At 37.5% G+C, this 15185-nt stretch overlaps 1 protein-coding gene across 2 annotated transcripts in view; it reads left to right on the plus strand.

Annotated features, from left to right (window-relative positions):
• The first annotated feature begins 1068 nt into the window (after positions 1-1068).
• Positions 1069-15185, plus strand: part of LOC145983051 (uncharacterized protein CG1161-like) — a 50280-nt gene continuing 36163 nt past the window's right edge. Inside the window, exon 1 of one of the 2 annotated variants that reach the window (XM_083116331.1) lies at positions 1069-1252. In XM_083116331.1, coding sequence (XP_082972457.1) covers positions 1184-1252 — 69 coding nt within the window. In that variant the 5' untranslated portion in view covers positions 1069-1183. The remainder of the gene's footprint in view (positions 1253-15185) is intronic. The other variant, XM_083116332.1, reaches the window with a different exon arrangement.

Raw genomic sequence — 15185 nt, forward strand, 5'->3', positions numbered from 1 at the left:
CAAAACGAGACGAATGGTCACCCTATCTTAAAGAAACGATTTTATTTCGAGCAAAGTGAAACAAAAATTATTTGAATTTCACGCTATTCAGTTCATTTTCATTTCTTGTGCGGCGAGGTCGAGTAAAGATTGTTGCAGTCAAGAAATGATTGTTGCGCCGGTGCATGGAATTCGCCGCCCCCCGTTTGTACTTCAGTTATGAGCTATTATTTTTTTTCTTTTTGCTCAGGCCAATCGGGACTAGACCTACAGTTTAAAGTGGGATCCGAACCACTTGTAGCTCCACCGAGTATCGAACCCGGAACCCCTTGATTACAAGGCGACGACGCTACCACTGAGCCATCGGGGAGGCCCACACACTGTACTCGTTATTTCGAAAGTGGTAATGGAAATTTCTACAAGCGAAGTTGAAATATTTTTTAAAAAAAGTTTTTTGAGAACTGAATTTGAAAATTCAGGCGCCAGTTGAAAATGCCTACATTTTACATTCCCAATTTCGCCTTCAAATAAACACTCAAAGAATCTGTTAATTGCATAGGAAAGGCAACCTTACTTTCGAGTAAAAGATTCCGAAGAACTTTGCGGTGGCGGAAACGCATCAGCGAAAAAGAAAGCCCTTGCCATTGGTAACAGCCTTGCTGGGATACAAGAGATCTGACCAATAAGGACGTTTGAAACCCACGTGACTGTCACCGAAAGAGCTCTCCCCCCAATTTGTGCTGGAAACAGCAAAAGAAGACGGCCGCGCCATCTACTGGCCACCGATGGAAATGCAATTTCAAAGCGCAGCGAGGTTTAAATGTGGGGTAATCCTCTACTCCCTAACTCCTCTATGATAGGACCTTTACGGCCTATTATGTATACTATTTGACACTTGTATGGATTAGAAGTCACCTGTATCACTTGAATACTTGATCTTTATGTTTAATACACAGTACAATCACAATCACAATCACAATTTACATTTACACAATTTACAACATCACTGCGTAAATATCTCTCTTGAATCGAGACATAAGGAATCGAGTGGTAAGAAATAATCTGTGGTTTCGCATACCTGACACTTGCTCCACTGTGTGACAAAATAATGTGAATTAAAGAGAAAGAAAAAAATAAGGAGTAAGTGTTTTGTGATGGTGTTTATTGATTAAAGTTTTAAGTGGAATATACATGTTCATACATAATGACTTCGTGGCTGAAAGTAGGAGTTTTTGTTGTCTTTGCAATATGCTTGGAAATCGGAAATGTTGAGGTAGGTAGGCTGTCTTTTTTTACTTTTGACATATTTACAGAGTAATTAGCAGGTTTACCATTGTTGTAAGTTCAGTGATTTTGCTTTAATCATGTTTTCTTACTATGGAAAATCCTTCTCTATGCAATGTCCGGAAACAACATCCATGTTATGATTACAGTATGTAACATTCTTATTCGTACACACGGATTTCCAAAGAAAATGCTTGGTACTACTTTACTATACCGGAGACACCTAACAATGATTTATTTCGCAATTTTTTACATTGCTAACGTACTATTCTGCATTGCGGAACATTTCTTTAGGTGAAATAATGAATTTCTAACGAAAATAATGTCTATTTCTTACATTAACGAGTACTTACTGTTGTACCTTATTTCTCACAAACCATCCACGGGTAGCCCCAAAATTCACGATAATCCCACGAAACATCACGGGGACGAGGTATGCCTACTAGGTTAGGTTAGGTTCCATTAGCACTCCTTTCGTTCAATTTAGCATATACAGACAATACGAGAGCGTATTGTGCTCTCGTGAAGAAAGCAAATGGCGGCAGGAGAAAGTACTTATGCAAATCATTTTCTGTAGCATTCTTTATGTTCGGGAATGTAGTTTTGATCCATTTTAATGCGAATGCATGTGGTTTTCTATCAAAATCTATTTCCGACGTGCTATTGCTGCTGCCACCATTTGCTTTCTGCAGGAGAGCACAATATTCGCTATTGCTGCTGCTACAAGCCGATGTTGTCCGTATATGCTAAATTGAATGAAAGGAGTGCAAATGTAACCTAACCTAACATAGTAGGCTTACCTCGTCCCCGTGATGGTTCGTGGGGCTATCGTGAATTTTTGGGCTAACGTCAATGGTTCTTGGGGCTACCCGTGGATGGTTTGTGGGAAATAAGGAACAACAGTAAGTACTCCTTAATGTAAGAAATAGACATTATTTTCGTTAGAAATTCATTATTTCACCTAAAGAAATGTTCCGCAATGCAGAATAGTACGTTAGAAATGTAAAAAATTGCGAAATAAATCATTACACGTGGCTGTTTACGCCCAACTACATGTCAAATATTTGCAAATCTCTTTGCAAGGTTGATATCTACAGGTTTGTGTCCAGATGCCATGCTGTACATTTGTGCTGATAACGGAAGTATCCGAGGTTCACGTTGTTACATTACGGCTAAAACACGTCCAACCACAGTAACAATCTAATCATGAATCAGTACCGAATATACTGCCCTGTTCACAGTTGCAAACTATTACATGTGCATAGATAAACACAGTCGACGGAGAGCTTGTATTATTACTACTTATATCCATGTTTTTTGAACCATTTTTGTCACTTGCCTCATAATGCCCTGAATATACATTATACAGTATTATGTGTTGCGTACCTTTAGAATTTTGAGTTCTTTCATTTCTATTTTGTCATTTGTTCAATGTGTCACAGACAACTAGTACGAGGGTCACTATTTATATTTTGAGCCTAACAATGATAAAACAGGAATTTGGCATTGGAAACTGCTTTATTGTTTTTCGAAGTATTCTCCTTTATGGTCAATACACTTTTGCATTCGTTCGAACCATTTGTCAAAGCAGTTTTTCCAATCTTCTTGAGACACCTCCATAATATGGTTTTTGAACGCATCAACGGTGTCTTCTGCCGACGAAAATCGTTGTCCATGCAATTTATTCTTGACATTCGTAAACAAGAAGTCATTGGGTGCCAAATCAGGACTGTACAGCGGATGACCCATCAATTCTATTTTTTGACTGTTCATAAAGTCGGTTGTTAGACGAGATATGTGACAGCTGGCATTGTCTTGATGAAGAATAATCCGTCGGCGTTTGTTTGTTTTCCGTATTTGACCGAAGACCTCTGGCAAAAAAATTGTTGTGTACCATTCAGAGTTGACCGTTCTACGTTCCTCTAAAGGCACAGTTGCCACATGACCAGTTTTCCTGAAAAAACAGGCGCCCATTTGTTTCGATGTGCTTCGAGCGCGAACAACTTTTGTTGGATTGGGTTCATCTTGAAACATCCATACAGTCGACTGCTGTTTACGTTCCGGCTCATATGCATGTATCCATGATTCGTCACCTTTTACAATCTTATATACGTCTTTTGAAGCACCACGATTGTATTTATTGAGCATTTGTTTGCACCAATTGACACGAGCGTCTTTTTGAGTTTTTGTCAAATTGTGTGGGATCCAACGAGAACATACCTTTCTCACAGCTAAATGATCATGTAATATTTTATATATGCTGGTGGAACTAATGCGTATGGTTGCCTGAATCTCAGAGTATGTCACATGACGATCTTGCAGTATTAGGTTTTGCACAGCATCAATGTTTTCTTGAACAACAACTAATTTTGGACGACCTTCGCGAATCTGGTCAGTGAGCGAATGGCGGCCACGATTAAATTCGTTATACCAGCGTTTCACAGTGGCAAAGGATGGGGCTTCATTGCAAATGTGGAAGTAAGTTGATCGATGCACTCTTGTCTTGATAATCCACGTCGAAAATCGTAACAAATCATCGCACGAAAATGTTCACGAGTTAATTCCATTTTATTGTTGTCGCACAAGCTCTAAGGCAACATAAACAACACAAATGAAGCTATTGACAAAACATTTGAAGTACGTTATGGTCAATAATGCCAGACGATTCCGTGCAAACGTCAAATCGCGCCTAACTTCAATCAGTGTTGCCAAGGCTCAAAATATAAATAGTGACCCTCGTATCAGAAGGACGAAGTCGATAGACTAAATTGTAGGTGCCAAATTGGTAACTAAATTTGCAAATGCAGTAGAGCGTCGATTATCCGAAGTAATTGGGGGACATGGGTGTTCGGAAAACTGGTTTGTTCGGATAATCGAACTGTACATGTTTATTTGCCAAAAAGAAGTACTGTACAGTAAATTTATTCATAAAAACAGGCATCTCTTTAAGTATGTATTACAAAGTAACGTACAAAGGCAACTTTAGTAGGAATATATAGTATGTGGTACAGTTTATTAAACAAAAATATGTACATATTACATACGCATTTTGCATGAACAATACACACAGTACACAAAATTAACGTTTAAAAAAATCCTTTATTTTGGTCTGTCTAAGCAAGACTACACGCTTACGAGCAGCTAAGTCACGTACTTTTTTCATTACAGATATCTGAAAGTGAGCGGGTACACAGTTCGGTTAAGCGGTCGTTCGGATAATCGACGCTCTACTGTATGTGACACGTAAGCTGAGACAAAATTCGATATGACCACTCCCACTTGAATTCTATTTTCTTTCTACCATTTTTCACATCGTTTTTTTACTTCCTGTTAGGTTAAAGAACGTGGTTTCTCGTTTTGTTTTACGGTACATAATGTGGCTGATTCTAGCTATGTCATTTTTCACAGAGTATGTGTGTTCCTGGCAACCCTGGAAAGCATTGCTTCACGACGGGATATGACGTCACAAATGCAATCAAATGTTGTGTGTGGTTGCCAGCATTCAGGTGGCAAAACGTGCTTTTTTGAACGACTGTAGCGCCAAAACAACGCACCAACGAGAAAAATGTTACTGAGAAAAATTGTTCGTTTTGATGTCCTTTATACGTTTCCATGGTCCGTGGGCGCCATTAAAATGACACCCTGTATATTAATCTTGGACTCGTCTGACCATATGATGCTATCGGGCCTGTCTATATATTCCGGAGGGGACAATTCATCACTTTGTTAATTTTTAAAACCGCAATATTATTTCTTTTTTTAATTACAATTTAAGATATGAATTGGTATGCACTTATGTGTATATAATAATTATTTATTATTTAAATGTAAATACCTGTTTTCATAATATTTAATACTTTTCCGGAAGGGACAAAATTTGACCATCCGCTAACTGCACAAACTGACAAAAAGGAGAATTCATCCAAACCAGATAACTAGAGCCCGGAAGTTAAGGCATTTATTTTTGTTATAATAGGCAGGCAAAAAGACATTTATAATGTGGAAAATAGGCACTAAAAATGAAAAAAAAGGCAAAATAAACCGAAAAAAGGCACATTTGGAAGTCACTTACTTTCTACATTGGGAAGAGCATTTCAATTTTCTCCATCTTCATTGCACATAACTACAAGGTATTCTTTAAGTTCTCAACATTCATTGATAGTCGTCTGTCAGAGATATGTTTTTCATAATGGAAAGTGATCTTTCTACTTCGACAGAAGTTATTGGAGTGACATAAAACAAGCTAATGTAGCTGGACTCATTTTGGTAACTGCATTTTCACCTTTTAGAATATCACAAATTGTTTTAAATTGTTTCAAGTCCTCATTTGCACTTACTACCCGTTTGCACTTTTCCGCAACAGCTGGCCCCTTTTCTCCTGGCACTTCCATCATCTGCTGCATAGATTCCTTGAAGATTTTCATGGCTGCTATAAGAGTCCCACCTCTTTTTTCTAGCTTTGTAATTGTCTGTGGGAATGCGCCATAATGTGCAAAAATAAACAACAGTTCATTCTTCAGTTCTGAATAGCACAGGAGATTTTTCACTTCATGAATTGAAGCCGCTTCATTTTCTGGAAGAGCATCGATCACCTCACTGATTTTTTCAAAGTTCTTAGCGTAATATATAGCTGCTGATATCCAGGTTCCCCATCTCGTCAAGACTGGTTGCGGAGGTAAACTAAGCTCAGGCGCAACTTCCTGAAATTTTCGGGTTCGAGAGAGAGATTTCAGAAATATCTTCTATGTGTTCGAAATCAACCTGTCCACTTCTGGGTGCAACACTCTTACTTCTTCAGCGATTCTGTGCATTGCGTGGGCTACACATTTGATATGAAACATGTTCGGGAAGAGAATTTTCAATGCTTTTGCAGCCTTCTTCATATAGGAAGCTGCATCACTGATAAAAAGTAACAAATTATCATGATGTACACCATCTGGCCAGAGCAGAAGTAGGGAATTTGAGAATAACTGAGCTATTAACGAACCATTGGCTCTCTCTAGTTGTTCTGACGTGAGAAGAAATGACGAGGATTCTCCGCATGTTGGTTCCATAGTTCCTATGATGACTTTGGCTATATAGCGTCTCATAGCTTGCACGAATTCTTTACAGAGCTTCTTCGTAGCAGACGCTTAAATATGTTTTGCGCAGCGTAGATTCCGACGACACCATTTCTTTAGTGTTTTTCTGCAGGAATTTCCTCAGTGACTTGTTTTCCACTTTCCAGCAAGGTATTCCTGCTTCCATGAAAGCTTTGCACAGTTCAAGAGAAAACTGAGATTGCCTGTTGGATGAAGTGACCGCTGTTGAAATTAGGGATATCTTCTTCTGTCCGATCATTTTAGCAACTGCAGATTTACGTTTTGCTGTTGACACATGCTGAGATATAGAGTATTTTTTCTCATTGTTGATTGTTTTTTCACATATCTTGCAGAGAAGAATAGTACTGTCTGTCGAAAATGTGCTTTCACCAAATTCACGCACGTAACCATGTAACTTACCACTTAATGGCACATTAAATTTCGGCATGATGACAATTACACGATCCTTTCCCTCCAAAGTGCCGAACTAAACTAAAGATAGAGAACTTGATTTTGGAATCCATGCAAAGGCCCTTGGGCATTAGTGCTGTTTCTTGTCAATAACCTCCTGACACGGACGCTGGACGTGATGACGTAATTGTGCAGGTGTTCTGCAACAGGTATTCATCAGTCAATCGTGCAGAAGGAAATGTTAAGGGAAAGGCAATATCCTAAATCAGCATGAAATACTTTTTTTCACACTTTTCTCCTTCAGCAATGTTGAAACATGCGTGAGTTCAATATTACTTAAATAAGGCGAAAATTATTCACATAATAAAAGGAGAAAAATAGATGCCAACAACGTTTTTTGGGAGAAAAATAAATCATATACACATTTTTTTTTTTAAAAAATGGTCAAATTTAATTGAAAAAGGCAAAAAAAGGCATTATAATTAAAAATAGGCAGTAGGGTCCCAAATAGGCAAAATGAAAAGGCTTCTAAAACATTCGAAACAACATAAAAAATGTATATCCGGAAAAAAATTTATCAATATATGCAGTAGATAAAAAGAGGCATTTTGCCAAACTTCGGGGCTCTACAGATACCACACTCAAATTTCCTTTAATGGAACTAAACTACATACAACAGCTTACATTTGGTCACCTTTGGTTTGGTGTAATTAGTTAAAATAAAAAAAGTACATCAATTTTAAATTCTTCCGGAAGGGACTTTTCCGGAGGTGACATTCTGCATTAAAGTTAAGGCTATAATGGTAATCTCTGCTTGACATAGTTTCTAATTTTGGTAATTTAATAATAAATTATTCTTAATTGTAATAGGTTGAAATATTTTAATAATTGTAATTGAATAATTATTAAAAATGATTAAAATTTTAAAAAATAATAATTAATGTAGAATTTGAACTGCATGCCATGAAGCATATAAATTTAAGCTTCTAACAAGACATCAAGTGGGAAGCTAATGATTCGAGATGTGATAATTGGGGTTGGAAGAATGTTTTCAATATCTTCATACTCTATGTATGATACATCTGATGAGTAAATAAATGCTCTCTGAGAGTTTCCGGATCTCTTGAGGAAGTTGATCTTTAGCTGCTGGTCAGAGTCTATTTCTTGTATTTGAGCAACATAACTAACAGACCGTTCCACAAGTACGAAGTTGCCTACAATGGGTTTAACTGGCGTAGTCGAAGCACCTTCCTTTTGAACAATCGGTTCTTCGCATTCCTCACTTAAATTTTCTTGTTGACGCAAAACAACAATTTTCCCCTTTTCTTCACTCACATCTGCACACTGTAACCTATCTTTCCAACGGCTTCGCACTGAATGAATTCGCTGCAGTCTTGGAATGGGTTGAACGTCAATCCACTGTTGGTCTAGTTCTTCCTTGTGCCTCTCCACCTCTTCTTTGCCCACATATATAACCTTGGTTACTTTAGTAGATGATGAGGCACAATCCGTGAATGTTTTTGTGTCATTGGGTGATGGCATCCACCTCTTAGCATTAATCCCTCGATGTACTAGTCTCTTGATTGTCCATCCTACGCCATCCACAGCCCCCTTTCCGTGTGAGGAGGCGAAAAAGTGCCAGCTTACAGGAGAATTGTAGTGCGTTTATGTTTTGCAGCGTAAAATGATTCTTAAATTGGCTAGAGGCACCGTCGGAGAAAATATCGATACCGGAGCCCTGAATGACATACCCATTTCTTTGGATTTCACCGAATATGACATTGTTGAATGTGTGCACTGCATATTTATCATGATCCATATAGTTGGACACTATTACGACACTGTGTGTTGTCTTCTCTAATGCATCTGCTGGCAACCAGTACACTGCTGTGTACAGAGTGCATTGGTTATTATTCCAGTGCACACTCTGTATTTCATCTTGCTTCTGGAAAGTGAAGTTCTCGCTGAAATCTATTTGCAATAATGCCTTCCGTGGGTCATGGCGCATCTTTTTAAACCATTCACTTTGCTTTGTTTTTACAAAACGAATGGAGCGAAAACTTCCTAAGCGACAGTCGAATCAGGGAAATAATCATTTTAAAAGTACAGTTTCATCGTCTTGCAAATCAAGATGTTCTGCGACCCACTGATCAAACAACTTCGTGTCCTTGCAAGATGGGCATTCATTTTTCATGCACTCTTTATTGCTCGGGTCACAGGCAGCAAGCTCTACTAATATCTTGTGATTCTGTGGCACTGCACTATGGGCAGCTAGAAGCAAGTTTAGATTTTCGTGTTGTGGACAGATGCAGACATTTGCTGGAATTTCACTAACAGGCAAAATTTCTTGAGGACGAAGAGCACAGAAAGATGCCATGCAAATTTTTTCTTCTATATGCTGTTCGCAGAACATTGCGTATGCTTCGCGTAAGTTGTAGAGCATATATTTATTTTGCTTGGTTTCCTTTTTCCCTTCTGGAGACTTGATAGTTATGGACTCTTTCCTACCTGGTGTGTTATGGGATACATCTTCAGAGTGGAAAAACTGCAAAAAAGCAGATCTTGTGGCATCCAACAACCCTTTTCTTCCTTTAGGCGATTTTTTCACAGCAGACAGCTTAATCCCTGAAGTACGAATCAGTTCTTTCAAAACAACTACACCCTTCCTGGGGCTATGTGGGAGAGATTTTTGCACCTTAATCATTGCTTTTCGCAAGGTGTGTGGCAACTTGTAAGAATTTGCATCACTCTGACTAGCCGCTAATTTCTTCGCTTTGAGTTTTGCTCTGTATGTTTGCTTCTTTAAACGTTTTGTTTTCTTCTCTATTTGTTCTGTTTCTGTTAAAGTAGGCTTGTTTTTTGCCTTCTTTTGGTCTCTATCTTTTAGATTAACTTCTTCTTTTTGTTGGGGTGTTAATTTGGCTTTCCAAGCATCTTTATATCTTTTGCGATCCGCACTAGTGATTTCCTTCTTCTTCACAGGATTAGGCATTGTTTCCATTTTAAATGTCCTTAAATGTGTAATAAAATCCTTAAAAACAAATCTTCGTTTTCTAAAGAAAATAAGTTATTCAGCTTTTATTCCATGAAGATGCACAATAAACTCAGTGCTCTCAGGAAAAAAAATGTAAACAAACGTTGGCCATGTTGTTTTTTCCGGAAGGGACAACATTTTACGTAGTTGCCAGATCTCTGTGCAGATGGATAAAAAATTAAAAGATGTGTAATAACATTGGGAGAAACAACCTTGCTTTGGACTAGAGTTTTCATCAAATTATGTTAACTCGTTTGGGCCACAGGTTTATAATTGTGGAAATCGTTTTCCGGAAGGGACATTTTATTTTAAAATAACCTTTAAATAAAAGTTAGTATTATATACTCATAACACTAAAAGTTTTCAGTGAAATTAAAGTTTACTCATATAACTCCATAAAAATAATATATAATATGGTATTCAAATTATAATATATTTAAAAAAAATTATCCAATACATACTAAATTTCACGTAAATAGACATCAACATTCATTGTCTTGTTAAAACTTGTACAACCTGACAGTTATTAAGTATAGGGAAAAAATGATTACAGATTCTTAAAGTTCAAAGCTTCATCTTCAAAATGATGTATAACTTGTTGGCATAGTGGCACTTTTTAGATTTGACCAAAAGTATCTTGAATTTATGGACAAGCCTTATCCCAAAATTCCTGGTCCTTGTGGATGTGCTCTTTTGCGAATGAAAGTCTATTCCTGCGATTCACCTTATTTACATACAGCCTCTTTCGTGGTATTCTGCCATGATATCCATGCTTCCACAAGGCACGTCGGACAATTTGATCGGACATCATCTTGCCAGCAACATTTTCTACTAACGGTCGGAACTGAGGAGCACTTAGTTGGGGGTTTTCTCGCACTCTTTTTAAAATAAAGCGTTCATCACGTTTATTCAACCGTCTCTCTTTTGGTTTTCTCGGCACAGTCTGTGTTGAACCTTCCTCTCTAAATTTGTTTAGTATGTATTGAACTGTAAAGTGTGATTTATTGACTGTGTGTCCAATTTTTCTTAACGAATAACCTCTAAGGGTCAAATTTATAAAAACATCCTTCATATCGGAACTAAGTTCCTTCACCGTGCCCATTTCGAACATGCTGATAGATAGACGATAGGCCTACAACAATACCTACGCCAGCATTCCACTTGACGGGGAGCGCGCCTGCATGTTCAAACTTGCTACGAAGTTGCAAAGTGCACGAAATCGCCCGAATAGCGGTGGTGCTGTATGCGAGGAAGGTGAAACTCTTGCCTGTACGAATAACAATGTTGCATGAAACAGCATGTTTTTCTCTTTTCATACAAATTATATGCTCTGTTGATACACTTAGAACATACATTTTTATTGGCATTTGTTGGTGAAAACTTCATTAACTTTAATTTCCAGGTACATATGAAAATGATTATGTTTACTAGTAGATATGACATTTTTTCCTCAGAAATTCTGTGTACGAATAACAATGTTACATACTGTATCAATTTTAGGAGGAAAATGGACAAAAATTGTGGATTTGCAGATGAATCTGAATTTAGTGTGATTCACACATGGATATGTTGAATGACTTATCTAGATTAATGGCACAACGACAATAATATATCGTTATCATATGCCCAATTTTGGGGCAATGAACCTTTTCAGTAACATCATAATTGTGTTGCAGAGAACGTAGAAGTTATGGATTAATACATTCTTTCTCTTTCCCAATTTTAGTGTCACATATCACTAGGGGCAGATTTATATGCACTAAAAATTTTCAAAACAACATATTTTGAGGTTCTGTGCACCTTACATGCAAAGTAAATGTATCAGTAACTCACTGAACACAATTGTATAATTGAAAGTGTAAAAACTGTGCTTTTTAGGATCACCAAAAAATACTAATTTACAACACTATGCTCTCTTCATTTCATTAATCAATAGCTTATTCTTTTACATTAACATTTCACCTACTAGACATTATTTATTGATGTTTTCAGGTAGCAGACTCTTGCGATTTTCAGAAAGTCTTTGTATTTTGAAAGTGTTCTTTCCACTTCACAAGATGCCACTGGACAGAATTTGTTAGTTTCATTTCTTGTGTTGATATCCTGATGTAAAATAGATTTTTCTGCATTCAGAATTTTCAAATAAATAAATTTCAGTTGTGGAATACCCAGGCAAATCCTAGATAGGTTCCCCCTGCAACACCGAATTCACCTGTTGCAGGGACTGCAAATCTGGGTTTCTGGAAGCTATTGCTAACTGCTTCTCCAATTCAGCTTTCTCAACTTCTCGTGGTACTGTTTTATTTTGAGAAATATCAAAAAGAGATTGGATGTACAAAGGAAGAAAAAATCTAATCTTTGTCCGTTCAAAACTATCAGCCAAATTGTACCACATTTTTAATACGTCATTCAAGATTCAGATTAACTGCATTTTGATTCACATTAACAACACAATCATAAATTGGTACAACTACAGACATACAGCAATGGTCTGCATGGCTTACTGCGGGGATTCAACCTGCAAACACTCCAAATGTGAATCCATCGTCTTAACAGCTAATTCAAAGGAAGCATGCTGGGTTGCTACATTTAACGTGCTGTTCTGGTGGCAATAGAATTCACACAGAGATAAATGTATTCCTATAGATAGATATTGAACTTAGGCAGCAAACCGTCTGCACTATGAATATCTGGTTTGCACCTACCATAACATGGTTTTGATTGATTGATTGACTTGGTGTTTTAAGTTCACTTTATGCACAGTAAGGCTAATTGGGACTGGACCTACAGCTTAAAGTGGAATCCGAACCACCGGGAATCGAACCCGGGACCCCTTGATTACAAGGCGACGGCACTACCGCTACATTGGGAGGCCCTCTACCGTAACATGGGACTCGAATGAACGCTATTTGTCACATGAGATTTAATGGAAAATAATGCACAACGACATTCCATCTTTGTCCACATAACAGCAGCTTTAAGAAAATCATAATTTTTTAAAGAGAAATTGTGCTGCAGGTTATATATGAGATATAATTGTGACAGTTTGCCTTATCAAAACCAGAGACCGTGTTATACACCCATAAAAAGGGCTTTAAATATATCAATAAGTGACACGGAAGCTACCTCAGTCTCTATAGCACTGCCATCTTCCTCCTTCTAATTACCTTAATAGTAGACTTGCAAAAAAGCTGGCTTTTTCTAATGGACGTTTTTTTTTAAAATAAAAAGCTGGCTTTTTTGATAAAACAAACAAAGAAACGGAAAATTTGGCTTTTTACCAATAACAGCTAACCTATTTCACTTGAAGTTACTATTATGAGTTTACAGGTTTTTAGTGACATATTTTACAACTAGCTAAAACAATTTACGTGATGTAGCAGCCAAGAGACATATATTGGCCAAGCCCGTGGACACATTTGCATAGTGGTTCAGATACAATTTTAACCCTGATTTGGCAAGGAGGCGGCTTTCAGGCCCACCACCTTTATTTTTTAGATATTTCAACTGAAAATAAATTACATTGTTTCCTAGGATGCTCCCAATATTTCTGTATTACCTTTGTTCATAAAAACATAAATGTAATGTAATTAGGAGGTAAAATGCACTTGGTAGGTCTATCAGACTCCATCTTTGAATGCGTTTCAATCGAGACACTCATCCCAGTGACAGTTGTTTGCTAATATTGGTAATTACTTTAATGATTATATTTAATAAACAGTTGCACTTCTATAAACAAAATAAATAATAAAAAAGTATTATGGGTTTTGTGAGTTTTAGTGAATGATAAAATATATGTGACACACTCATGCAGTAATTCGTTATTATTTTTCTCATTAATGATCGTAATTTTTGTAATTATTATAATTAATGGAACGACTTGAGATGACCGGACCCCTCTCCGATTTTCTTCATATTTGGCATACTCACTAATTGAGGCCTCCTAATCACGAATCTGAAGTTAAAATTTGTCGGAAACTTCTAGAAATTGCAAAATAAGTTAAATAAGGCATTAGTTTTCGGAAGGGAAACCGTTGATTTTCGTGAATTTTTTTGTTTCACAAGCAAATATATATCTTCCTGATACTACCACGACACCAAATTTTAACTATGTTTGCCTAACCTAACCGAAACTTACCTAACCACGTGCCAATGGTTCGTGGGGCTAGCGTCAATGGTTCGCAATTATTGGCAATTTCTAGATCCTGATACTACCACGACACGAAATTTTAACTATGTTTGCCTAACCTAACCAAAACTAACCTAACCATGCACCAATGGTTCGTGAGGCTAGCGTCAATAGTTTGCAATTTCTAGACGTTTCCGACAAATGTCAAATATGAAGAAAATCTGAGAGTGGTCCGGTCATCTCAAGTCATACCTAATTAATAAATAACTGCACATATACAAGGTGTGGCTAGAAAAAAACCGGATCGATGTTGCTGTTGACAAATGGCAAGCACGTCAAGGTCAAGCGGTGCATGAGTGTATAACGTGATATCCTGCATATCGAACTTGTGATTTCCTAGGATGCGCGGCGATCAGTTCCGCTGTAGCTTCTGGACGAAGTGAACCGTACATCTGTGCTCTGTCGGAAAAATGTTAGGTGTGAAGTGGAACAGCATATCAATGTGAAGTTTCTTATGAAACTCGGAAAATGCGCCACAGAAACTTATGGTTTGTTGAGGGAGTGTACGGAGATAAGTGTTTATCACGCACACAAGTGTTTGGGTTGTTTCAAAGTTTTAAGGAGGAACGAGAAGTGATCGCAGACGACTTGCATCCTGGAAGGCCTTGCACATCAAAAACGGAATCAAACATTGCAAATGTCAGTGGATTGATACGATATCCGTGGGATTGTGTACGTTAATTGGGTACCCGAAGGTACCAACATTATTACATTACTGTGCTGAGGACACTTCGTGAGCAAGTAAGACGATGATGACCTGATTTGTGGAAAAGCAAGTCATGGATTCTTCATCAGGACAATGTTCCTGTCAAACGGCATTGTCATTCAAGGCTTTTTTGGCCAAGAATGGGATCCCGGTGTTAGAACATCCACCCTATTTGCTGGATCTTGCTCTGTGCGACTTTTTTTTTACTCCCAAAGGTCAAATCAGCACTGAAAGGAATCAGATTTACGACCATAGAATCTGTGAGAACAAAAGCGACGGAGGTCATGAACATGGTTTCAGAAAATGATTTCCAGCACTGCTACCAGGGTCATTCCATGTCAAATCATCCAGAATTTTGTAAAAATGTCACCCACCAACTCCGATTTTGATCAAATTCGGTATACTTATAGAAATTTTGATGCTGATTAGAAAAATGATAACTTTTTGAGATTGGTCAAGGGGTTTAGAAGTTACACGCTTTTTAAAATTTCAGTGTATGCC

This window comes from Lepisma saccharinum, unplaced genomic scaffold (assembly GCF_977018435.1).
Source record: "Lepisma saccharinum unplaced genomic scaffold, izLepSacc3.1 HAP1_SCAFFOLD_592, whole genome shotgun sequence".
Taxonomy (NCBI): domain Eukaryota; kingdom Metazoa; phylum Arthropoda; class Insecta; order Zygentoma; family Lepismatidae; genus Lepisma; species Lepisma saccharinum.